The sequence below is a fragment of the Gorilla gorilla genome, chromosome 12, assembly GCF_029281585.2.
Source record: "Gorilla gorilla gorilla isolate KB3781 chromosome 12, NHGRI_mGorGor1-v2.1_pri, whole genome shotgun sequence".
Lineage (NCBI taxonomy): Eukaryota > Metazoa > Chordata > Mammalia > Primates > Hominidae > Gorilla > Gorilla gorilla.
This window is the reverse complement of record NC_073236.2, coordinates 43,191,569-43,218,924: the sequence shown is the minus strand read 5'-3', so window position 1 is coordinate 43,218,924 and position 27,356 is coordinate 43,191,569. Positions and strand designations below refer to the sequence as shown.

The following is a 27,356-nucleotide window of genomic DNA, read 5'->3' as shown; positions in this document are numbered from 1 at the left end:
AAATCATGATTAAAGGTTGAGGCACTGAGTCTAAGTAACACTTTATTGCATGGTCCCATGGTCACTGTATGAAGTGCAGTTCCAATGTTCCAATGGCCTGGGGCATTGCCAACTGGAATAGCATCACACCCTTTAAAGGAAGTCTTCGGCTGGGCACGGTGGCTCACGCCTGTAATCCCAGCACTTTGGGAGGCCAAGGCGGGTAGATCATGAGGTCAGGAGATCGAGACCATCCTGGCTAACATGGTGAAACCCCGTCTCTACGAAAAATACAAAAAATTAGCCGGGTGTGGTGGCGGGTGCCTGTAGTCCCAGCTACTCGGGAGGCTGAGGCAGGAGAATGGCGTAAACCTGGGAGGCAGAGCTTGCAGTGAGCCGAGATGGCACCACTGAACTCCAGCCTGGGAGACAAAGAGACTCTGTCTCAAAAAAAAAAAGCCTTCAGTCAGCACCAGGCACCTCTTCCTTGCTACCTTCTCTCCCTTTTTTTTTTTTTTTTTTTTGAGACAGAGTCTCGCTCTGTCACCCAGGCTAAAGTGCCATGGCACAATCTCAGCTCACTGCAACCTCTGCTTCCCGCGTTCAAGCGATTCGCCTGCCTCAGCCTCCTGAGTAGCTGGGATTACAGGCACCCACCACTATGCCCAGCTAATTTTTGTATTTTTAGTAGAGATGGGGTTTCACCATGTTAGGCTGGTCTCGAACTCCTGACCTCAGGTGATCCACCTGCCTCGGTCCCCCAAAGTGCTGGGATTATAGGCATGAGCCACCGCACCCAGCTACCTTCTCTGTCTTTCCCATACTCTTTCTCTTGGAATGTAATCCTCTGCATTTGACACAGTAACATAAACTGACAGTGAAGCCAATTTTCAGGTCATTTTTCTTGGCAGAGCTTATCGGCTCTGTCCCAGTGTTACGGATCCACATCTTACACCGACTTCCATAAAGTGAAAGATTGCACAAGGACATAAGCAACTTGAGGCCAGAGACGACATCATGTTCATCTTTATGTTCTCAACACCCTCGCAACTGAGGGCACACTGGGAGCCTTCAGTGTTTCTGAAAAGGGCAGTAAAGCAGGAGAGACACACAGTCATTACAGTAAAAATAACATTCTGAGCTACTAGTGTGGCAGTAGTCTGTGGAATAATCTCAGATAGCAGTATACAGTTGGGAAGCACGGAGCCAATGTATGGGATAAAACATTGCACAGTTCTCTTTAGAATGGGAGCATCAGTGACCTTTTTGTCCTTAGTTTTCTAAGACAATGCAATATAATAAAATGATAGGCTGAGCAACAGAAAAATTTGGTGGAAATCAAGTCTGATATATGCTCAGCATATGTGAAATCAGTTTCTTAATCTGAGTGGTAGTCACTGTTAGAATGTTTGATAATGTCTGGAATGAGTCTTTTGGTTTTATAGTTGACTTGAGGTTTTGCTTAAAAAGAATAATTTCATCCCTTGTTAGTTGTTTTGCTGTTTTCTACTTCATAATATAAAAGTAAAAGCACTCCAAATTTCATTTTGGAACATCTTACTTGTTCCTCATTAAAACCATAGACTCTCCCAACCTTAAATTACCCATTCTAAAATTAACGGTTAGGGGGAATTCCACTTCTAGTAAATAGCTCCAATTGGACTAATTCTCCTCCAAATTAACAGTCATTCTGGACAAAATATTTATTTAATTGTTGAGAACACTGGAGCACGATCCAAAGCAGGCAGATATTGGAGGGCGGTAGACACTTGGAAGAAGAGAACGACACTGGGTGATTTTCCTGTTTCGGCCTTTTATCCAATGGCAGGCCCCCGCCAGGGATCTAAAACTCTGTTAGGAAACCTGCAGTCTTACTGGCCTGAGGAACTAGAGGCCAGAGTTCGGGACAAACAGCCTCTGGAAAGTGAGGAAGAAAATCCTGAAAAGGAGAGCCCCAAGTTCGTTGCGTGAACTTAGAAATTTCTGGCTGACAACTGAACCGTGTATACTTAGGCCAGACTCCAAGCAGCCCAGCCAGGGCTAAAAGCATTGACTGACAGGACTTTACGGACAGTGGTTTGCAGGGCTTAGCTGACCGACCCTCTTCCTACTGAAGGAAATTACTTGTATATAAACCACACAACACAAAGTCTCTGAAAATTTCCCCAGAAGCATACAACAAATAAACATTCATTCAGGAAAATCCACTACTAAGTATTAGAAAGAACAGTGAGTCTGTGGCATTTGAGCCACAGCCTCATCCTATCCCATCCCCACTCCCCAGCTTCATGTGACAAACTCTACTCTGGACCAATGCAGCCAAAAATTAAGGGGTCTCTATTCCTCCAGCTACCGGTCTAGGGCTTTGCCCCAGGTGCGACAGACTGAGAATCGTAGAGCTCCAGTTGCCCCTACCCTAGCCTGCTTAGTGCGGAGGCTCCACATTGGGAGGGGCAATCTGAGAAGATCAGCGGCTATCAACCCACTCACAGAGAAGGGATGTCAGTCCTGGAGAAGCAGGCTGCTGTCCAGCCCCCAGAGGAGATCCAGGCTCTGAGACTGGTAACTCAGCAGTTATGCCCAAGGGGACTGGTATTTGGTACGGAGAACGAGAAATCTTTGCCTAAGGGGATTGTCAAAAACAATAAGACATCTTGCCAGTGAGCCATTAAGGAAGGGGCTGGTAACTCCATGCTATTAGTAGCAAAAAGCAAAATGACAGACCAGCCAGAAGTTTAACACAGAAAACCAGAGAAAGAGATAGCCAAGAAGAGCCCTCCTGGAATCTGGTTTATCCTTGAGGTTCAGGAAGTATGTATGGACTGGGCTGTATCCACTCAGGAGCAATCAGATGTGAAACAAACTTGAAAGCATTCTCTAAGGCATACACAGATCCATCAGCAAAGAGCAGAAATCTTATTAGCTCAAAGTGCTTAAGCAGAACCTCTGACCAAACACTGGCTGAACATATAAACATGTTTGTTCAAAGAACTAAAGGAAATCATATTTTAAAAAGGAAGGTAAAAGAACAATTACAGTTCTTCCTCCATATCCATGGATTCCTCATCTGTGGATTCAACCAACTGTGGATCAAAAGTATTTAGGAAAAAAACAAAAAAAGTTGACACAGTTCCAAAAAGCAAAACTTGGATTTTCCACATGCTGAGTACTATGTTGAATCCATGCAAATGAAGTGATGTGTAGGCATTGTATTAGGTATTATATTATAAGTAATCTAGAGATTTATTTAAAGTATACAGAATGATGTGAATAGGTTATATGCAAATTCTATGCCATTTTATATAAGAGACTTGAGCATCCATGGAGTTTGGTATTTGTAGGGGGTCCTGGAATTAATCCCCCACAGATACCAAGAGATGACTTTACTCACCAAACAAACCAATAAAGAGATAAAAATTATTTTTAATAAATCAAATGGAATTCTGAAGTTGAAAAGTACACTAAATGAAATGAAAAATTCACTAGAGGGGCTCAGTAGTAGATTTGAGTTGGGAGAAGAAAACCAGTGAACTTGAAGACAGAACAACAGAAATTATACAATCTGAAAAACAGAAAAAAGAGTGAAGAGAAATTAAAAGAGCCTCAGAGAAATGTGAGAAACCATTAAGCATACCAACATATGTGTAATGGAAGGACTAGAAGGCTAGGAGAGAGAAAAAAAGAACAGGAGAAAATATTTTTCAGAGTTCATGACTAGCCAGGTGCAGTGGCATGCGCCTGTTGTCCCAGCTACTCAGGAGGCTGAGGTGAGAGAATTGCTTGAGTCTAGGAGTTTGAGGCTGCAGTGTGAGAAAACAGCACCTGTGAACAGCCACTGCACTCCAGCCTGCACAACATAGTGAGACCTTCTTAAAAAAGAAAAAGAAAAAAAGAGTTAATGGTTGAAAAGGGCCCCAAATTTGATGAAAAATATTAATCTACATATTCAAGAAGCTCAATAAACTCAAAGTAAGATAAATGCAGAGACCATACCCAGACACATTACATTCAAAATGCTGAATGCCAAAGATAATGAGAAAACTCTGGCTAAATGTAAAATAATATAGCTATATGATTAAGACTTTTTATTAAATTGGGAAATTAAACATACATATACAAAAGTACACAAAACAAATGTCAACAGGCAAAACTAAACCAATGAGATGTTGGAATGTTCTCTATCAGGGGTTGTAAACTATGGTCCCTGGGCTAAATTCTGCCCACTGCCTGTTTTCTTTCCTATTTTATTTTTTTGAGACAGGATCTCGCTCTGCTTCCCAGGCTGGAGTGCAGTGGCATGATCACAGCTCACTGTAACCTTGAACTTCTGGGCTCAAGTGATCTTCCCACCTCAGCCTCTCAAGTAGCTGGGGCTACAGGCACGCACCACCATGCCCGGCTGTGTGTGTGTGCCTGTGTGTTTTGTTGTTGTCAATTTGAGATGGAGTTTTGCTCTGTCACCCAGGCTGTAGTGCAGTGGCATGATCCTGGCTCACTGTAACCTCCGCCTCCTAGGTTCAAGTGATTCTCCTGCCTCAGCCTCCTGAGTAGCTGGGATTACAGGCGCCTGCCACCACGCCCAGCTCATTTTTGTATTTCTAGTAGAGACAGGGTTTCACCATGTTGGCCAGGCTCGTCTTGAACTCCTGACCTCAGGTGATCACCCATCTCGACCTCCCAAAAGTGCTGGGATTACAGGTGTGAGCCACCACACCTGGCTGATGCCTATTTTTTAAATTTTTTTTTGTAGAGATGAGGTCTCACTATGTTGCCTAGGCTGGTCTCAAACTCCTGGGCTCAAGCGATTCCCCCCATCTTGGCATTCCAAAACGCTGGGATTACCAGCATGAGTCATCACACCTGGTCTGTTTTCTTAACAAAAAAGTTTTATTCAAACACAGCCATGTATGTTCATTTATGCATTGGTTTGCTGGCAATGTTTTACTATCTGGACCTTTACAGAAAAACCTGCCACCTGTGCTGTACTGTGTATCTTGATCTGGGTAGTGATATACACACACACACACACACACGTTTTTCTCCTGAGCTATATAACTTAGAACTTTTCTAAGTTTACAGCATTTTATTATAACTCAATAAAAATTTTAAAAGTTTAAAATGTTACACTTTGAACTTGAGTGCACTTGAGTACACTTTGAGTTACTTTAAAGCTTGTCTTTTTTTTCATTAAACAGCAAGCCAACTTGTTTGATCTTTACTTGATTATTACAGTACGTGAAACCTTTGGGGGTCAGTCTCTACTGCCTGATGTTTCTGTTGCAGCCCACACTGGGTCCACTGTTTTCTTGTATGCAAGGATAGCTCTGACTTGTGTTCATCACTACCTTTAAAAAGTTATCTGGGGTGTTTCTTGAGACTTAGAATAAGGATGTCTTCCTGCAGAGACGATTGTCATTGTCTTTACTAGACACATGGGCTACCACCAGACTAGAACTATTTCCCAGTCATTTCCAGAGTTACTTTCACCTTCCTGGGGATGTAAATCTTAGCTACAAGTCTGTGTGAGAGTCGGCTTGCCTGCCTCCACCCCACTGTGTCCCCTTTCCCTTTCCTATTCTTCCTTCCTTCTTTTCCTTCTTTTTCTTCCCTCCCTCCATCCATGAAAAGGAAAGATGTATTTCTAATTCACACTTATATGTGGTGGTGTTTTTTGAGGTCATACCTATTAGTTTCCCCTCTTGGAACACTCAGATTTGATTTCTCTCTCCCTTACATTACAGTCACCTAAACTACAGCTGAGTTTCAACAGAGCATCAGACAAAATTGCCTGCTTCTCTGGGTTCTTGCTGTCTCTTAGCCTGTCAGCTCTTCTGTGCTTTTATGTTTAAAAAACCCATTTTTTTCCCAGCAGAATTGCTCCTTCCATTTAAGAGCAAGCCTTCTTCTCTAATGTTTAGCAAATGAAAAACCTAATTATAAATATTGTATTAGTTACTTCTACTTTGTTACACATTCTACAATGTTAAGATTTACATTGATTACATCTATTTCATTGGCTTAAGATTTAAATGCACAACTATCTTGTAGAATAAATTACATACTTAAACTTTGTGATAATATTTAATATTTAGGATATTATAAAATTCTTTTTTAATTTTTTTTGAGATGGAGTTTTGCTGTTGTCGCCCAGGTTGGAATGCAATGGTGCGATCAGGGCTCACTGCAACCTCTGCCTCCAGGGTTCAGTTGAGTCTTTTGCTTCAGCCTCCCGAATAGCTGGGATTACAGGCACCTGCCACCATTCCTGGCTGACCTTTTGTATTTTCAATAGTGATGGGGTTTCACCATGTTGGCCAGGCTGGTCTTGAACTCCTGACCTCAAGTTACCAGCCCACCTCGGCCTCCCACAGTGCTGGGATTACAGGCGTGAGCCACCACACCTGGACAGGGTATAATAAAATGCTTAATAGAACTAGTTACCCTCAACTGGAACAATGAAAATTTAGTCACTTAAGTAAGTCAAAGAAACAGTTTCACTGATGAGGGAATCATTCTACATGAACCATAAACAAGGCAAGAAACTCATTAAATATATCTGCTGAGGTGCAATGTGCCCTGGAACTACAATGGTTACTACTCCCTCAATATTGCCCTTAGTGAAAGCTTTATCTCTGGAAAAACTTTAGAGAAATGCCTGCAAAAGAACTCAGTGGTGTTAATAGAGCAGAACTTTAGAAACTAGCAAAGAAAACCTTATGATCACAAAAATGAAGCCCAAGGTATATGTATTGAACATTGTGGACTTGCTACAACTAGACACTATCCAATTTGTAAGCAGAGGGCTGCCCTCAAGTCTTTAAGTCAGCACAATAAATAAACTCTAACTCCTTTGGACAAGACTTTGTAAAACTAGTTATATTAAAGCAAAATAAAAGTTATATTAACTTGCGTATCACTTAATCATATTACTTTAGAAACTTAAAATATATACTCAATTCTCAATCATCTTTAGTGATGCCCATTCAGACTTGAGGGCACCTCTCATTTTCTGCCTAGTTATTAAATGATAGATTACAGAGGCTCAGGGATAAGCATAAGGTTAATTCTAGAAATATCAAGAAATAAGATCTGGAAGAGTCTTAAGGATAAGAGTGAAATCCATCTGCTTTGCAAAGGAGGAAGTGGAAGCCCAGGAAGAATAAAGCTTACTCAAGACTGCAAAGAGGCCAACACACTAGAAATCAGAAATCTTGACTCCTAGCCCACCGTCCCCTAAAACGTGGGCTTTTTTCTTACACATAGAGATGAAGATGGGGTAAAAACTAAATACATGAGTTTTTAAACACGGAGAAGGAAATGTCCAGGTGACATACATGCCAAAATGTATGTAGTGACCTTTCAGTGAAAAAGAAAAAAAAATTGAGACTAGAACTCCATTATAAAAATAAGAGCAGACTGACTTCATCCCTGACATCTATTCGCATGTATGCATTTTACTCACTACGTTCTGAGGGTGCTATGGTTTGAATGTCTCCCCCAAAAGTTCATGTGTTGAAAACTTAATTGCCATAGGAACATTATTAAGAGATAGGGCCTTAAAGAAGAGATTAGGCCATGAGGACTCTGTCCTCATGAATGGATTAATACCATTATCACAAGGGCAGTTATTACGGAAGTGATTTCTTGATTAAAAAAAAAAGAAAGATGAGTTCAGTCCGAGTTCTTCTGTGCTTTGCATACTCGCTGCTGTCTTTCTGCCTTCTGCCGTGGGATAACCCTCACCAGGCGCCAGTGCCATGCTCTTGGACCTCCAGAACTGTGAGCCAAATAAACTGGTCTTTATCAATTACCTAATCTGTGGTATTCTGTTATAGGGAGAGAAAATGGACTAAGAGAGGACCTTCTACAAGAAAAATCCAGTTGTTTGTTTTTGATGGGTTTCTCTAGGCTTCAAGGAATTTAAAAAATATAACTAGTAAACTACCTAGTGCACAGAATACTGTGACTTTAATTGTTAAATGTTCTTCAGATTCCTTCTCAAATTTTTATCTAGATTGAACAACTGGGATTAAGAAGAAGAAAAGGCCCAGCCAGGCGCGGTGGCTCACGCCTGTAATCCCAGCACTTTGGGAGGCCGAGGCAGGCAGATCACAATGTCAGGAGATCGAGACCATCCTGGCTAACATGGTGAAACCCCGTCTCTACTAAAAATACAAAAAATTAGCTGGGTGTGGTGGTGCGTGCCTATAGTCCCAGCTACTTGGGAGGCTGAGGCAGGAGAATCGCTTGAACCCAGGAGGCAGAGGTTGCAGTGGGCCGAGATCCTGCCACTGCACTCCAGCCTGGGTGACAGAGCGAGACTCCATCTCAAAAAAAAAAAAACGAAAAAAAAAAAAAAAAAAACCCAAACAAACAAAAGAAGAAAAGGCCCTTGCGGACAGGGACCATGTTTTATTTACTCCATTTCCTTATTTAGAGCCTAAGTACAGACACCTTAAAACTGTTGAATGGATGTTTGTCTAGGGATTTATTTTGTTGTTGTTAATAGAGAAAAGTCTATTTGACATTCTTTTTCATTAAAACAAAACTGTGAAACTAAAATGATATGACTTAAGCAACATTAGAAATGAGTCTGTAAGATTAAAGGCAAAAGGAATGAACATAATCACTCTCATCTAGCTGGTAAAGTCGTTTCTCACATGGGTACAGGCTAACAATTCTGCAACCTCTATACATGTGTACTGCAATTGAACAATTAAGTAAATGGATGGTGGTTGGTAGGAGCCATGTTTCTCACTGTTGGAGTGGGAGGTTCCAGACATGCAAGGGAAGCCTGGAATGATCAATATGGTAATAGATTAGAGTTAGAGACATAGTATGAACTCATGTTTTAGTTACTATAGATACAGATGGTTACATATAGAAATATCTATAGAAATGTACACCTATAGGGGTTAATATAGGTACATATATTTCCTTGCTCTGTCAGTTGAGGAGGCCTAAAACCAATGACACCCCGGTAGCAATCAGCATACTTAGTACCCAGATCTCAGTTTTTAATAAAAGGAGCAAAGGCTCCTTAGAGAAATGGCTCATTCTAGGGCTTGGGCAAGAAATATACAAAATGACGCGAGAGCATCCTATAGTACTAGAAAGGATGTGTTCAAAGAAAACACAATGATGGGATAAGTCACAGGGAAACGGGAGCGAACTGAAAGAGCTTTCAATGGCCAAAGCAGAAAGAACTGGAGTTAAAAAACAAAACAAAACAAAAACACACATTAGACTTTAACCCAAAATATAAAATAAGTATCCATGAGTCATACTGACATAAATCATTGAATAAAATTAATGGTAGAGAATACTTAAGTCTCCTGTGCAGAATTCCAAATAATTTAGGTACTTCACCAGCAAAGTAACTCTGCATTCCTTAAGTGAGTTTGTTCCAAAGAGCACAGTATGTATGAAAAGGGGAAACAGAAATAACCTTTTTTTTTGGGGGGCGGGGGGCGGTGGGCAAAAATGACATTTAGAAGGGAAAAGCAATAACTATAGTGGAAAAAAATGACAAACACTACGTCGGCCAAATGAGGTTAAGGTTAACCTCAAAAGTAGTATCATGTTTACAGCATGTGTCCTCAAAATAATGTGATGAAAATGGCAATTTACCTCTGTAGTCCTCCCTGCAAAACACATAGCCCCAGTCTAGTCATGAGAAAAACAGAAAAATCCCAATTGAGGAACATTCTCCAGGTATTTACCTGACCATTACTCTTCAAAACTGTCATCAAAAACAAGGAAACTCTGAGAAACTGTCACATCCAAGAGAAGCCTAACATGACATGACAACTAAATAACATGGTATCCTCGGTAGGATCCTGGAACAGTAAAAGGGTATTAGGGAAAAACTCAGAAAATCGAAAAAAATTAACAACTTTAGTTAACAATGAGTCATTTCAACAAAGGTACCATATGAATGTATGTTAGTAGGGAAACAGTGTGGGGTATGTTAAAAATCTGTACTACTGTGGCAATTTCTCCAGAAATCTAACTGTCCTAGTTTATTTTTTAAAAGTTTATTTTAAAAACTTATATAGCAAGGCAGAACAGACATAACAGAAGGCTTCGAAAGATAGGATGGTTTTATATTTATGAAAAGCATTTGTCTTTCACCATAACTGGTAAAGCATTTTACAGTGTCCTAAAGGTTTGTTAGTCAAAGTAAGTTTTAGTTTATTTACCTGAAGATTAAAAAAGAAAACAAAACTTGGCTAATTTTACTTGAGGATAAAAGATAGGGCTATTACAGACTTACTCAACTAGTCTATTTTTGATTAAACTGAATGCTTGGGTAAGTCTCAACAAACAGCTTCCAATTGGTATTAGAATCAAATCCAAAGTCCTACATTCATACATCATCTGGCTCCTGCCTACCTTCTTTGACTTCATTTTATACTACCACTGCCCCTGTTTTCATTCACTGGAGCCACACCAGTCTTTCTGTTCTAAGAACCTAGTAAGCCTTAGGGCTTTCATGTTTTGCCCTTGTGTGGGACCTGTTACCTACTGCTGGGTAGCAAACTACCCCCGACACTTAGTGGCTTTATACAACTCCCATTTTATTCACTCATGATTCTGAGAGTCATCAATTTGGACTGATCCCACCAGGAAGCTCATCATACAGCTTTAGTCAGCCGGCAGCTAGACCGGGGGGGGGATAGGTGACTAGTGGTCACATCTGGCAGTTAGTGCTGGCTGTTGGGTGAGCCATGTATTTCCAGTGGGTATGCCTGGGCTTTTTCACATGGCTGCAAGCAGAAGTTCAAGTGTAAGAGTAGAAGCATTCACTTGATCAAAGCAAGTTACAAAGCCAGGTCCACATACAAGTGGTGGGAAGCTGACTCCAGCCTTGATGGGAGGAGTATGCAGCCATCTAAAATTGGACACATGTAGAATGCTTCTCCTGAAAGCTTTCCATAGCTATGCCTTAGGCATGCTCTCTTCAAAATATAGTATCTTCAGAGGCCTTTCCTAACCACTGTATTTAAAATAGCTTCTCATCCTACTTTCTTCATCCTTCACCATTTCTTGACCCTGTTTTACTTTCTACCATTACAATTACTCATTATTTCATGGTTCACTGTCTGTTTTCTCTATGAAAGCAAGTACTTAATCTGCCTTGTTCATTCCCAAGAAAGAGCTAGCATAGTACGTACTCAACAAATACACAGGCAATTCAAATCTCTATTTTTTATTCCACAATAAGATGATCAAGCTACTAAACAACTGAAAAAGCAATGCACTTTAGTTAGCAAAATGCACTTTAGTAAAAACAATCTAAGTGGAAATAAGATTTTTGTCTCTTCTGTCCAGACAAAAAAAATGAAGAATCTATGTGTTAAGTACAAAGTAGAAGCTGGGTATGGTGGTGCATGCCTGTAGTCCCAGCTACAGGAGGCTGAAGCAGGAGGACCACTTGAGCCAAGGAGTTCAAGGCTGCAGTGAGCTATGATCATGCCACTGCACTACACTCTGGGCGACAGAGCAAGACCTCATCTCTAAAACAAAACAAAAGACAAAGTAGAAAGTTACCTGAGTCTTTTCCAAGTTATTTAATTTACAGCATCAGTCTCCAAATATAATAATATTAAGATAGCAGTTTAGAAATGAACTTTTTTCCAGATCACTCTAACATAAAATCTCTCAACTGAATCTCTAGTTTGTCTCATTTTGTTAAGAGCTTTAATATTACATGGGAAGTTCAGAGACTTCTATTTCCATCCCTCAACATGTAGTGACAGTCAACATGTCAGGCTCTGTAGCACCGTGATATCCCAGCACCAGACCACTCCAGCCACCCTCTCATTCAAAGAAGGGCTACAAGATATGGCTGGACTACTCGAATCACATCTGATCTTAATCAATCCAGGTATAGAAAGTTGTACTATAAAGAATACTTTCCAAAATTGTTCACTCAAATAAAAACAGATCAAGTCATTACAGAGCATTTTTCCATTTTAATAAGAATAACAGACCTACTCAAGGTAATTTTATTCTGTTTATTTAAATAAGGATAAGGCTACTTAAAAGACTTTTTACATACAAAAATGTACAAGGTTAAACTTTTCTGTACTGAATTACAAAACCTGCACAAGCATGTAATAAAAGAGCACACTTAAAAACATTCTGACCATTATTTAGCCTCTAAAAATTACTGAAGTTCAACAGTAGTAAATAAGAGGAAGCTCTTACATATATATATATATATATATATATATATATGATTTAATCTACTGGCAGTTTTACTTAATGTAAGTATTTAAAAGGTCACATTGCTATTGAATGAGTCTCTAGATCAATTTTAGAATTGTCTCTCAAAACTTAAGTCAACCAAAATATTATTTCAAATAGTAATTCCAATTCTGAAGAATTTTAATACCAGCAAATATATTATGGCCTCATAGTAGTAACTGAACCAACTTTCCAAAGTGCCTGGTAGCTGTCCAGATGAATTAGGCTGCTTTGGAAAACTGTACTGTCTCTACAGCCATTGAGAAGCCATTCAGTGCCCTGGTGCTGTAGGGACCTGAGACTTTCCAGAATTCACACAGCAGTCTATGATCCCTCAAATGTAAGAGGACAGGGGGTCAGCCTATCTTCACCTCTCAGTGAATGAGGAGGGCCAAGCAATATGACTTGCAAACCTAAGCTAGAAGATTGGGATCTACAGTAAGGAGGAAGGAGAATTAAAGTAGAGAAAGAAAATGTATAAGGAGAAAGGGAAAAGAAGGAACAAAGAGGGAAAAGAAGAAAAAACAAGGATGCCTGCTAATGGCAGGAAGTGGTAAAGCGCCTATAACTACAACTTACAAGCCACCCACTAATTCTAATGCCATTCATTTGCCTACTCCAATAATAAGAAAAGCTGGCTTTACTGGAATATAGAATCTAGAGCAACATTACCCGCCTCATGTTAGTGAGTAACTAGTATTCTAAAGTTGTTTGCCATACATATCAAGTTCTTCTAACCTTTGAAGCAAACCAAAACACTTCAAAACTCAGGGCTCCTAGGGCTGCTGCTCCAGATTCCCAGCATTCAGCATGCTTCATTATGTGGAGAAAGACATTTCAAGACAAGCTGTATCTACACACCTTCAGAAGGAACAAAGCTCTAAGAAGGTGGGATTATGTTAACACATAGTACATGGTTTAGCGTTTCTCCACATTTCAAACTCAAAATAGCTCAATAATATGCTGCTACATGAGCATTGATTCTGAATGTTCATAATATAAACTTCAATTTGAAGCAACAATGTTACACAGTTCAGCTGTTATTACCAACCTACTCTGTAAGTTAAAATACAAATAAAATATTAATTTTATTGAGTAACTAAAAATAAGTTCCCACTGACTTAAAATCGTCAAATGGCTAACTCTCTCTCAACTAAGAGAGAAACACAGATGGAAGCAAAAAGGACAACTGAATATAAAATAAAATTTGTCAATCTACTCTATAATCTGCACTTCTAAAATCTCCTTTTACATATATGTATGTATAGGATCACAGTTGCCCACCAACATTATGTCTGTCAGCCCTGCAGATAACAATTTACTGTAACGTTAACAATTTATGCAATACTTAGTATGTTTTATCTTATGTGTACAGATTTACAGTTTGGAATAAAGGCAGAATGATTAAAAACTATTGGGTTAAAGTCTTAGTATGGTACTTACCTGCAAGGCTGAATTAATTTTTTGGAAGGCTATTCAATAGCTGAACTAAAATGCTTGTTTAACAAATCAAAAGAGGAATAAGACTACTTTAAAACATATTGAAAAAGGTAAATCCCAATTTGAAGATCAATCATATAACGAAAAAAGTATGAAGTACCCTTTGCTCTTGCTTAGAAACACATAGCAGAACAGTAGAAACTAGAACTCATGAATACAAGGTAAACCCTATTTTCCCACTGATTTCCACTATACAATTGGAGTGAAAATACCACTCAAACAAAAATAAACAAAAAATCTTAGCAGGTAATTCTGTGTAGAACAGCCATGTGGGAATTGTCTATATTACAGCTGCAGGGAATCTCACGTAAGCTAGGAGTCCATCTTCCTATGTTGCACTCTGCAGTGACTTCCGACTCCAGTAGCTCCTCTATTGCCTACTCCATATTACACTAATTTTTGCAGCTCACTGCTATGCTTCCTGGACTCTTATAAATTCTAGAATTCTACCCCCACTCCTAACTCTCTAAACTTTCTTCCATCGAATACCACCTCTAACATGATTACTCTGCCTGAAGACTTTTTAAATCAACTTCATTTTGAAAAGATTAAGCTCCCACGAGCGAGTAATAGCTGAACTCACAGAGTGAGATCACAGACTGCTCATGAAAAGAGTACGTAGGACTGCTACATGACAAGAACATTCTAAAGGATGGGCCAGGTACAGAATCGACCAGTCAACTCATAATATATGTATCAATTGTTACAACTTCAAGGAAAGGAGCAATAGCAAGCACTGATTCCTTTTTGCTTTTTATGGGAAGAAGCAATGTAAGCAATTAAAGAACAGCATTTTTATCTGTATATTCTGAATAGTTTTCCAGCACTACTACAAAGATGCTTTTCTTGGTGAACCTTTAAGGATGAATGTTGCAATATTTACTAAAATACTGTGATAAATTGGTATATGCTTCTGCTTTGTAAAAGAAATAAAATGGCAGGCAAACTAGTAAAATATTTGAGTTTTTAAAAAAAATCTCAAAAATCTCAAATTTCCCCCAAAGACTCTGAATAAGGCTAATGAGAGTAACTCTGAAAATTCACTGAATGCTTTTTTTTTTGAGATGGAGTTTTGCTCTTGTTGCCCAGGCTGGAGTGCAATGGTGCGATCTTGGCTCACCGCAACCTCCGCCTCTCAGGTTCAAGCGATTCTCCTGTCTCAGCCTCCTGAATAGCTGGGATTACAGGCATGCACCACTATGCCCAGCCAATTTTGTATTTTTTAGTAGAGACGGGGTTTCTCCATGTTGGTCAGGCTGGTCTCAAACTCCTGACCTCAGGTGATCTGCCCACCTCAGTCTCTCAAAGTGCTGAGATTATAGGCGTGAGCCACTGCGCCTGGCCAATTCAATGGATGCTTTATAGCACATTTGTAGCTAATAATTTCAGTAGGGTCAATATAAATGACATATACTAAGCCATTGGTTTAAAAAGATATTCTTTCCTAATCAGGGCAAGACAGGCAAGAATTTTAAAAAAGGAAGGGAGGGAGGGAAGAAGGGAAGGAAAATAAATCCTTTATTTTTTTAAACCTATTTGAAACCTCTTAAGAAAATTCCACAATAATCAGGATTTCTGTAAATATTGTCAATATATATGAACATATTTGAAAAACTACAGTTACAGTATATTTACATTTTTGGAAACTTTTCTTCAGGGCCAAGTAACATGTTGTATCTTCCTTTTTGCTTGTGGGGGCTTCAGGTTATTCTGAAAGACATGAACTGAAATCAGTTTATACTTGCAGAAATATCAGAAAACAACTAAAATGAACATTTTAAACAACCAAGGTTTACTATTAATGTATTAATGGAAGATCACTGCTGCCATCTGGTGGGAATATATTCAAAGAAACAGGGGTGAGTTCTCTAGCTCTGTGGTTCTCAAATGTGTGTAGTTTAGAATAACTTAGAGCACTTAAAAACATGCCCCAGGCCTGGTCTTATCACAGAACCAATTAAACCAGAATCCATAAAAGGTAGGGGGATAAGGCTCTGACTTCTTTTTGCTTTTTTTGGAAGCTCCTCAAGTGATGTTAACATACAATCAGAGTTGAAAACCACTAACTGCTCCAGATCTGCTTTCTCCCTGTCCAACCTATCTCCTCCATCAACTTTACAATTTAACAATCCAAAATCAATGCAAATAGGCTGGGCAGGTGGCTCACGTCTGTAATCCCAGCCGAGTCAGGTGGATCACTTGAGGTCAGGAGTTTGAGACCAGCCTGGCCAACAGGTTTGGTGAAACCCTGTCTCTACAAAAATAAAAAAAAAAATTAGCTGGGTGTGGTGGCAGGCGCCTGTAATCCTAGCTACTCGGGAGGCTGAGGCAGGAGGATTGCTTGAACCTGGGAGGCGGAGGTTGTAGTGAGCTGATATCTCACCACTGTACTCCAGCCTGGGAGACAGAGCAAGACTCTATCTCAAAAAACAAACAACACAACAAAAACACAAAGTCAATGGGAAATGTTAATAAGAAGAAAAAGATTTATATGTGGGCCCTACATAAAAAAGAATCTTTTATCCTTAGTGTTTCACATATAGCTCTCTCACACACTCTCTCTCTCTCTCTCTCTCTCTATATATATATATATATATCTCATATCTATAAAGCAGTAAAATTTTGTAGGGTAGAGAAATGCTGTTTAAGAGCCTGGAAAAAAAAAAAATTCTCTGAGGCTTACTCCTTATGGCAATATTTGAGATGTGGCTTTATTGTTCTAACTCTTATCCCACACTTTCCTCCTCTCTCCCACAAAGGTAGCTGAAAGGAGTATGGAGGAAGCATGGCCTCCGAAGTGTGTGCCCTGGGATCAAACAAACCTAAATTCAAATCGCAGCCTGGTGGCTTACTAATAACTCTGGAATTCTGGACAAACTTATTTAAATTTACTAAGTTTCTGTTTCCTTATCTGTGAAATTGGAATAACGAAGATGCCTACTTCATAGTTACTGAAAGGATTCAATGAACTAATAAAAGTAAAAAACTCATGACCAGTCAGGTGGTTTTCTTTTTCCAGTCTACTATTTTAGAATGTTTAAATTTTCTGAGTTTTGATCACTTTGATACATGATTAGATGATAATAATAATAAAGGCAAAGTATTCTACAGAATAATGGCTATTAAACTACTAGGTATTTAAAAGTAAAAGCACTTTTCTGAAGCGCCTATATATATTTTATACATATATATATAAATCATCTCACAAATTAAACTCTAATACATTGTGTTAACTGCACTAAATGTGCCAACAAGCATCCAAATGATTCAACATAGTGGAGCACAACATAATAGATTTCCCCAACTTCTGCTATTCCCACTAAGCTAGGTAAATTGAGCAGTAGGCGAGGCAAGTGGTAAATCTTAAAAAGATTCTGGCGTCTGGTGTGGTTTTAAGGTATGCACAAACAGACAGACTTAAGGTCAGGCCCCAAATGCTACTTAATAAATGTGTGACCCTGGACAAATTACTTAATGTTCTAAACCTTGCTAATAAAGGAATATTTATCTGTTTTAGTTCCAAGACAGTTAAAGGAACTAAATGAGAAATATCTAGGAAAACTGCCTAACAGATCCTCTCTCTACGTATTTTAAGCAGAAATAACTTGAGTGAACTTTTAAAAACATTAATCACCATGGATTTTAAAATTCCAGGATTCAAGTACTGGAGTAATAAGTTGTATTATACAAATCAGACAGACCATCAAAAGGGTTCAAGAACAGAATGTAGCACAGTCGACCCACCTCCCGTCATGAGGCAGACTGCTCAAGTTTCATTCAGACCACTTACCAGCATGGAAACCACCCCCATACTTACCATGGCCTCTGCCTCTTCTTTAGGAGCAGCTCGCTTTAACTTCACTGGAGTAGTTCCAACAGGGGACAATGGTGGCGACTTCACAGGGCCTGAAGGACTTTTCCTATGCGTTAAGTCATGGTTCTGTTTAGTGTCATTATTATTGTGTTCCGTTTTATTGTTCACAGGCAAATTGGAAGACAAAATTAGGGGTGAAACACTCGAAGAGGAATTTGATAATTTTCTAAAGGCATTACTGGTAAAGCTTGCCTGAGGGGGAGGCTTCAGTCGATCATTATCTCCATTCTCTGTCTTTTTCACTTTTATGCTTGTACTTGTTGAACTTCCATCAAATACGATGAGGGGTCTTTTCCTTAACCCATCTACAGTGCTACTCCTGAAATCAAAGAGATGCACTCTTGAAAAATACCATCTGGAATGGCAAACCAGTTCACTGGAATTCAAGTTAAAATAAGCAGTAAACAAAAAGATTTTCTGATAAGACTAATCTGAGACTATTAAAAATGAAATTTTCTATGTTCATTCTAAATGAAAGAATTTCCTAGTGTTTTATTTCAAAGTTTAAAATATTTATGTACAAGAAATTCAAAGTTAGCTTTAATGTATACACAACATGCAGCTATTTTTAAAACATCAATTAACCATCTAGCCCTGGAACTTAAAATGAGATTTCCTAGTTAAAAAACAAACACCAGCTTATTGATAGGGTTATCTTAACCATGTAATCAGTTAGTATTTTAAAAGGATGATAAACTATAAAACTATACCAAGACTACCACAGTAGCAATCTACAAATGAGGCACAGCATTCTACTCCATTCAGTAAAGGTCTCTAAAGCCAAGACATCTTCTAAACTAATCGTAACTATGACATTTGTACAAGTTCAATTGTAAAATTTGGCAAGTGTCTCATATTTACCTTCTGGAAATCTAATTTCCACTCTTAATAGTAAAGGTTAATAATGAAAGCATCCATTTGCTTATTACTTATTATACCTCAGATAATATCTATATCACAGATTAATTGAAAAAAAATTTATTTTTGAGACGGAGTTGCGCTCTTGTTGCCCAGGGTGGCGTGCGATGGCACGATCTCGGCTCACTGCAACCTCTGCCTCCCAGGTTCAAGTGATTCTCCTGCCTCAGCCTCCCGAGTAGCTGGGATTACAGGTGCATGCCACCATGCCCAGCTAATTTTTGTATTTTTAGTAGAGACGGGGTTTCACCATGTTGGCCAGGCTGGTCTTGAACTCCTGACCTCAGGGTAATCCGCCCGCCTCCCAACATGCTGGGATTACAGGCGTGAGCCACTGCTCTTGGCCTAAAAAAAAACCCTTTTAATTAAACACGTTAAAAGAATCTGAGATAGCCAGTTATCAGGAAGAACATTTTAGCCCTGCCACTCAAAGTGTGATCCAGGGACCAGCAGTACCAGCACAGCAACGTCAGTATCTTAGGAGCTTGTAAGAAATGGAGAATCTGGGGCATCAACCTGAATACATCAGAACTCACCTTTTAACCATATTCCTAGGCAGTTGGCCAAACTCAACAATTCTTGGGTCATCACTGAACATCATTTGGTAGAAAATGAGAAGTAAGCTCACTGTATACCCACTGCCTTTGTAGAAGGGAAACAGGGACTGAGAGCAGGGTTTGACAGCTTGTTTAATCTAAGACTCAAGAGGCACATTAAAGTTTGAGAAGCACAGGGCTATGTTGCTATGGACCTGGTCCTAGCTCTGTGTGACCTTGGGCATGTTATAGCACTTCTCAGGATCTCGGTTCCTCCACAGATAAAATAATAAGTAGTTCAACAATACAAGATTATCTCTTGGATCCTTCCAGTTTTAATGCTCTGATTCAATTGTGAATTTAAAAAATAGAGTCAAAGATCCTTTCCAAAATGATTTTGGGGGACTAATCAAGACAGTTGTACAAAGATTGCTTCAAAGGAAAGTATGACTGGCACATAAAGTTTTGCTTACTAGAACAATATGCCTGAATGTGCTGATCAAGAGGAAAATACTGGCTGAATAACAGCAAAAGTAAATTAAAAGCCATATGCAGTGTAACCCATATTTATGAAAGTTAACACCACTACATAGTCTGTACTAGTAAGTAAAGTAACCATCAAGCTAAAATGGTCAATCTAAAATGCATTCTTGATCAAAGGTCAGACTGTGTGTGTATTTTCCAAAAGACAATGAGCAGACATGTATTCTTCGACTATTCTTCATAATTGGAGAATAATCTCAATCATTAAGTTTTTCTTTGTAAAACAGAGATTAAAACTCAGAGGAACATACTCCCCTTTACCCCTACCCTCCTACTCTGTCTTCTCTCACTGCTTCTAGTGGATTGCCTATGATGGTGCCTTACAAATAGAAGGCCCTAAAAAAAAATTAATTGATCAATAGTATCCACTTGAAATATAATAGACACAGAAGAGTTCACTTAAGGATCTTAGGACACTTTGTACTTATTAACCAATCAACAACACTGATTAATCAAATGTAATTTTCTTTAAAAAAGAAAAAAATCACTTGCTTGTGGTTTTATAAAACTTTTTTTGAAATTAAATAATTTTAAATAGCATAACTTAAGCTAGTTAACAGGCCCTTCATTTGTGTATTATTCAAAGACCTTAGAGTTTAACCTGACTTGACTTTTTCCTCAAAATTCAGGAAATCCTATTGGCTCTATCTTCAAAATACATGCATGCTCCAAGCCACCAAATTTACTATTGTAGTCAAAGCTGTTGCCATCTATTGCCTGGATTACAGTACAGGCTTCTAATTTGTTTCCCTGCTTCCAGTCTTATACACACCCCTTCCCCTCCCCACACACCTTAAATCACTTCTTAGGACAGCAGCCAGAGTCATCTTGTCAAAATGTACATCTAATGATGTCACCACTCTGCTTAAAACCTGCTAGTGGCTTCTCATCTAAGTACAGCCAAAGTCCTTACAATGACTTACAAAGCTTTACATGATCTGACAATCTCTCCCGTTTGCCCCCAGTACAACTCGTTCTTCCTACTTCTCCACCCAGCCCTGATAGCTGCTTTGTTGTTCCTGGTATATGATGGGCACATTCCAGATCCAGCCTCTTGTATTCTGCCTGGAATGCTAGCTTGTTTTCTTCTTCCTACAGGTCTCTCTACTAAAATGTCATTTTTCACTAAGATCTTCCTGGATAATTTACCAAAAATTGTAATCTTTCTCCCTGGCCTTTATTACTATATAACAATACCATATCTTAACTGTTGTTATGTTTCTCCCATCAAAAATATGAGCAGGGAATTTTGTCAGTTTTATTCACTGCTATACGCACAGTGCCTGGTGCTCAATAGATAGTTATTGAGTAAATAAATTTTTTACTTAAGTTTATCTCAGGAAAAATCAATAACTTATATATAACTTTAGTTATATAAGATAAATTGAAAGCTAGAACCACCAAAAAGTACCTTTTAGTCTCATTTTTAATCTCATGTTGTTCTCTTTTCTTTTCCATCATTTTCCCCCATCTATTCTTCGGCAAATCCCTCTGAGGCAATGGTATTGCATGTTGGACATAAAGGTCAGTAAGACTGTCTTTGTTTACTCTTACATCAGTTTCAACAGCTATGTTCTTCTGCGGGAAAGGAAACAAAAGTAATTTCAAAACAACGTTTTTAATTTTAACAAGTAACCACCTTACCTAACATGGTAAAACATTACTGCTTAAATAACAAATTATAAAAAACCATTTTCACAATAACACGCACACTTAGAGACAGTGTTAAACGTTAAATTCTGTAGATACTAGGTTCAGCCTCATCTTAAAAACAATGGTCATATTTTCTCAGTGTGACAGGGATTGCTGTCCACAACTGCTCAGCCAACACACCAAGCATGAAAGATCATTTCCAGTAAAATTATCTTAATATACAAAGGGGACTGAAAATGGGAGACTGCCTGTTGACAAAAGAAAGCTAACAATGATTAACAATAATCACCACATTCTGTCAGTAAGCTACCTTGAGTGTTACTATCATGATCAGATTAGTGGGATGAAGGTCTCAGTCTGTCTTATATTTCTCGTGCTTCTCTAATCTGGTGCTTCCTAAATTGAAGTTAACTACCAAGATTTCAAATAATACCACAAATAGAAACTGTTATTCCCATACTGACGACAGTAGCACTACATCATTAGAAAAGCCTGCACCCCATTTTCACTGGTCCTTTCAAGTAAGCTTCCAGTCATTGTCCAACCATCTCTACCTAAATCACCAAATTCTTCCTCATTTTCCAATTTGTTCTTGACATCATGAAAAACATAGCATAAGCACAGGAGTAGTCATGAAGACAGAGTTTGGATTTAAGAAGGAGAAATGAGAATGGAAATGAGATCACAGGCTCTTCAATTTCAACTCAGAAAGGCTTGAAAACATTTGTGTTTAGTACCACTGACAAGCCTATATCCTCTAACAAAAACTAATAAAAGCACATTTTACTTCTCTTTCGTATATTAGACTAATCTATTTTTAGCCCCTACTCGAGGGGAAACTACCAGGATTCTCTTGGACAACATTCCCAGAGAATTCATAAGCCCATTACTTTGGAAAGTATTGCCTTAGAACAGTGGTTGTCAAAGCATGCTCTCTGGGCCAGCAACAAGCTCGATAAAAATGCAAGATTTCAGGCCACATTCCGGAACTACTGAACGAGAAACTGAGGACGGAGCCCAACAATCTGTGTTTTAGCAAGCCCTCGACTCATTCTTAAGTACCTAAAAAGTTTGAGAACCACAGGTAAAAACTTACTGACATAATTAAGCTCTACGTGGCAAGAGGACTTGAAATTCAACAAAGATAGGGTACTAAGGGGAAAGCCATATGAAAAACAACAAAATACGCTACATAAACCCCTAGGAAACTTCCAGTAATTCTCTATCACTTAAAACATCACTTTTTTCCTTTCTCATTTTTCTCCTATTATCAGAGGCCACACCAGCTGGAAAAGAGCACGCACTACATGGAGAGCCAGGAGCCCTGAATTCTCCTCCCGGAAGTACCATTTACAGATGTTGTGACCTTAAACAAGTCACTTCATCTCTCTGGAACTCTTTTTATCACCTTTAAACGATTAGAGGGTGTGGAATGGACGGTTTCTCAGATGCTTTCCAGTCCTGACAGTCCATGATTTCTACATTCCATGTCTATTCCACGCTTCTTTCTTCCTCAGGTCGGGGCTTACACACAGGCAGGGGGTGTCGCCTGGGACTCCTCTTTACAAGCCATCGGGACTCAGACAGATAAGCCCTATTTCCCAAGCATTCCTGATATTCTACGGACGTCTCACTTTTGGAGAGGGGGCGAGGAGCAGGAGCGACGGGACAGCTGCCTGGTCTGTGTGGGTGGAGAGTGACACAAACCCGGCGGGAGTGTCCGTGGTTGCCGAGGGCTACTTAAGGCAAGCTCGGGTGCAAGCGCCTCACCTGGGAAGGCCCACCCGCCCACCCTCCGATCCGGCGCGCCCAACCTGCTCCAGAGTGAGGAGAAGGAACTCCTGGGACAGCAGCTCCGGGTGCAGCAGCAGTTCCGAGTCCGTGCAGCTGCGACCGCCCACATCCCCCGCCATGGTCGTCGCCAGGAGACCCCAGTCGGCTACCCACAAAACCCTGCGAAGGAAGCGTTGCGGAAGTGACGTACTCGGGCGGAGACTCGCGTGTGTCGTCACTCTCAGTGCGCCGCATGCCGGGCTCCTTCTCTCGCTGCTGGTTCTGGTGTTGGGGCCTGGTCCCGCTTGCAAAAGCTCCCACGGACCAGAGAAAAGAAGAGGATGTCAGACGTAGAAACAAATGGCGTGTCAAGTTTCGCAGGAAGAGAGGGAAGAGTGAAGCTCCGGGAGCCAGCCACGATTAGTCGCGCCTTCTGTGACGTCCAATGGCAGAGGTCAAAGGGATTCCTGGGGCAACCTCAAGGGAAAGAATTCTGGCTCCGAGGGCCGGTGTACAGTGCTTTAAATATGGCAGTGGTTGTGTGTGAAATTATCGTGTTTTTCTGTTTAACCTGTTTCTTGTCTCTTCATCGCCTTTCTATATAATGTAAGACCAGAGGCTTTATGTAGTGAATTCCCTATAACCCCGGCTGCTTGGACAGACAGATAGGTATTCAAGTATTTGTTTCTTGAAGTAATCCTCTGAATTAACCTGCTCACATGTAAAAAATAATAACGGGCTGGGAAACGCCAGTCATAGCTGCCAAACGTTTGTTAGACATTTACAGTGTGCCAGGGACTGCATTTTACGTGTATTATCACATTCCTCAGAACAGCCTAATGAGGTACATATTACTAGAATGCCTATTTTTCAGATGAGGAAACTGATGCATAGAAAGGATAATTTACTCAAGAGCGAGGAAGTAGCAAGCATAAAATCCAAGTACATTTTTTCTGCATGTATTAATAGGTACAATGAAGTAACTTTTTAAATTGCTGTAGGTATCAATTATAGTCTTAATTCCTAGTAATTCACTTACTAAGAAATATTTTCTGCTTCTCTTTCATCATTCATGGGAGAGATACATATCCCTAAATATTTTGCACATTTAAAACTTAAACTTGGGTGTGGTGGCTTATGCCTGTAATCACGGCGTTTTGGGAGGCTCAGGTGGGAGGATTGCTTGAGTCCAGGAGTTCCAGGCCAGCCTGGGCCACATAGTAAGACCCCATATCTACAAAAAATAAAAAAAAATTAGCCAGGCATGGTAGTGCCTCTGTAGTACTAGCTACTCGGGAGGCTGAGGTGGTAGGATCACTGGCGCCCAGCAATTCCAGCCTGCAGTTAGGTAGGATTACCACACTGCACTTCAGCCTGAGCGGCAGAATGGGACCATGTCTGAAAAAATAAATAAAAAATAAAACTTGCAGGTATGTTCTGAATGTTTATTGTATGCATCCTCTATGATGTATCATTTTATTGGAAATTATTGCATTGTCTACAAAAATATGAAGAACTCTGAAGATGCCAAAAGATAAACCGTGAAAGAGTACTAGAAGTGAGCTCCTCAAAAAGATAAAGCTGAGAAGTGTTTCCCAATTTTTCTTACTCATTTATGTATGTAATACTTTATGTCTAGAAACTGAATTTCAGAGCTGGGAGGAAACTTAAAAGTTAGTCCAGTTCTTTCATGTTAGTGCCAAGAAAGCTGATCAGAAAGAGATTAAATGACTTGCCCAAAATTGAATAGTCTTAAATCTGAGCTGAGGCAGGCGTCTGAATGTCTTAAATTGGAGTTAAATGTATTAGCGTCATAGTATTAACATCATCATATTCCATATCTCTCAAATCCGATTTGATTTTCATTACAATAGAGAAATAAGTGTGATTAGTATTATTCCCATTTCCTTCACCGGGAGGCACATTGTTTTAGTATCAAAAGCAGCTACCTTGGGAGAATCCGGGGCTAGAAACCTGACTTCATTTCAAGTTTTACTCTTGTTGCACCAAAACCCTGGGTGAGTTAGTTTCTCAGCCTCAGTCCCCTCATCAGGAAAATGCTGTGTTAGCACTTTCTGTGAAGAATGATCAAAGGAGTGGAGATTATAGAGATTATAAACACACTTGACACAGAGTAAGTGTTTAAGAACTGGTAGCTGATTTTTACAAAGTTATGGGTCATAGAAGGCAGTTTAGAGAAAAGGGCAGGCTTTGGAGTAGCTCAGTTGTATTATAACCTTGGCTTCTTTACTCACCTAGGACATACACTCTCTCTTTAGCTGTAGCTTCCTCCCCTCTGAGTTGGAAATTATAAGCCATCTCACAGTGTTGTGAGGATTGGAGCTCAAGTGTGTAAAATGCCTCCTCTGTGGGCTCTCCTTGGAGAGTTCTTGTATCCTATTGATTGTCATCAAAGGAAAAAAGGGGCAGGATGATGGCATTAAGTGGGAAGAACCTTGAGTTTAATAGTCTGAAAAAGTGGTTACAGGTTCTTGTTGTGCTTTTCCTCTCTGTGGTTTTCTGAACCCATCGCCTAACCTGAAGCCTTAAACTTCATCTGCAAAAATGTTTTGTGGCAGGTAAGATGTCTTTTTTTTCTTCCAGTACTTCCCAGTTTAAAACTAAGAGTTCTTCCTTGCTTATAACTAATTCTATTAATATTATTCTAGGTGCCTCTGAAGCAGAACTCTTGAGATGGAAGGATTGTCATCTGAGGAAAAAAAATCAAGATTAAGAGAGGAGGAACTAGAATGAGATTCACATACCATCTCTCCTCCAAGGGAAGGAGAGAGTGGTGATGCCTGCCCACTCCTTCCTGGGCAGAACATTTGTAGCATGGAACATTGGAGAATTTGCAGTCTGCTGACTTTCTGATTTAGGAGGTTGATGGGGAGGCCTTATAATTTGTATTTCTAACAAGTTCTGAGGTGATGCTTCAAGTATGTCCAGGCAGAAGGGCCGCCTCACAGAGAATTCTGCCATACCACATGGGAATTGAAGTCACAGACATCTCTAACCCTCAAGCCTGAAACCAAAAGACTGAAAACCAACGCTACAGTGGACAAAGAACATCTCGGAACTTCTGTGGGGACCAGTGACACAAGGACCTAAGGTCTTTCTCTTCTCATCTTGGCACTTCAGAAGTCTCCCCAATCTTGACAAAGCCCTGGAGAAAGGGCCGGGCCTCCCATTGATAAGAATATCACTGCAGATAAATGGAGGTTTCAAATTGAAAGAAAGGAGGAAGGCCTCCTGTTGATAAGATTATTGCCACTGCAGGTAAATGGAGGCTTCAAATAGAAATACATTTCAGTTACAGAAAAAAAAAAATAACTTTGTTACACATTTGAGTTTGCAGGCCTAAGGTTACTCCCGCTACACTATCATCTGTAAGTATAAGGCACTCAACATTTTAAGCTAACTATAAGGATTTTTGCTTCACTCAAAGATCCTGAGGTTTTATTCACTAACATTTTTATTTGGTGACTATAGTTGACAAGAACAAAGCTGTGGGGAACCAACAAACACTGCAATGCCTGACATTGTCACCTCACTAGATTGTGAGTTCCTCTGGGACAGGGTCCGTACATTTTCTTAGAATCCCTCACTTAGCCATTAGCCTGCACAGTGCTTGTACTTAGTAAGTGCTCAGTAAATGTTTGTGGAATGAATGCATGATGAACAAAATATATACTGAGGACTCTTGGTGTTGATTGTTGTTGATAATGTAATAGTTAAGATATGTTATAAATATGTTATAAATATTGTATCAAAAATATACTTGAACAGGCTGGGCGTGGTGGCTCACACTTTTTATCCCAGCCCTTTGGGAGGCTGAGGCGGGTGGATCACTTGAGGTCAGGAGTTCGAGACCAGACTGGCCAACATGGTAAAACCCCATCTCCACTAAAAAAAAACAAAAGTTAGCTGGGCATGGTTGTGGGTGACTGTAATCCCAGCTACTCGGGAGGCTGAGGCAGGAGAATCGCTTGAACCCGGGAGGTAGAGGTTGCAGTGAACCAAGATCGCACCACTGCACTCCAGTCTAGGGGACAGAGCAAGACGCCTCAAAAAAAAAATGTACATATATATAGTATATACATACACACGAGCATAAAGGAGCTTCAATGTGAAGGTAATAATTTAAGCAACATTTCACATTTTGGACCTGTGTTAGCTATTTAGAGCAGTTAAACTACTAGCTTGCTTTTAAATCCATTGTCTTAGTCATTTCAAGTTGTTATAACAAAATACCACTGAGTAGTTTATAAACAACAGAATGCATTTCTCTCAATTCTGGAGGCTGGGAAGTCCAAGATCAAGGTGCT

The 27,356-nt window shown here is 39.7% G+C and overlaps 1 protein-coding gene and 1 long non-coding RNA gene across 8 annotated transcripts; one reads left to right on the top strand and one right to left on the bottom strand.

Annotated features, from left to right (window-relative positions):
• Positions 1-29: 29 nt before the first annotated feature.
• Positions 30-23,199, bottom strand: C12H2orf49 (chromosome 12 C2orf49 homolog). Of its 7 annotated transcripts, XM_055378958.1 has the most exons (6): positions 23,070-23,199; positions 21,014-21,180; positions 17,798-17,924; positions 17,549-17,671; positions 15,367-15,441; positions 11,176-11,498 (listed from the first exon to the last, which is right to left on the bottom strand). In XM_055378958.1, the coding sequence occupies exons 1-5, from the start codon at positions 23,166-23,168 to the stop codon at positions 15,385-15,387; spliced, it is 573 nt and encodes a 190-aa protein (XP_055234933.1). In that variant the 5' UTR covers positions 23,169-23,199; the 3' UTR covers positions 11,176-11,498; positions 15,367-15,384. The 7 variants fall into 7 exon arrangements, with proteins under 7 accessions (XP_018876535.1, XP_055234933.1, XP_018876533.1 ...); XM_019020990.3 differs by lacking the exon at positions 11,176-11,498 and adding an exon at positions 30-1,059 and having other exon boundaries at positions 17,549-17,924; XM_019020988.3 differs by having other exon boundaries at positions 17,549-17,924.
• Positions 23,200-23,248: 49 nt separating this feature from the next.
• LOC129531852 (uncharacterized) lies at positions 23,249-26,823 on the top strand. The gene is made up of 2 exons (XR_008677291.2): positions 23,249-25,607; positions 25,698-26,823. It is a non-coding gene; the product is annotated as an uncharacterized lncRNA (long non-coding RNA).
• Positions 26,824-27,356: the final 533 nt, after the last annotated feature.

Bases quoted from the DNA above. Each gene is read 5' to 3' on its own strand.
- C12H2orf49 (XM_019020990.3), bottom strand. From the start codon at position 23,168: ATGGCGGGGGATGTGGGCGGTCGCAGCTGCACGGACTCGGAACTGCTG. The intron at 21,181-23,069 runs GTTGGGCGCGCC...CCTTTCCCGCAG, and splicing joins TTCTCCTCACTCTGGAGCAG to AAGAACATAGCTGTTGAAAC. The intron at 17,925-21,013 runs GTACTTTTTGGT...CTTTGATTTCAG, and splicing joins ATTAAAAATGAGACTAAAAG to GAGTAGCACTGTAGATGGGT.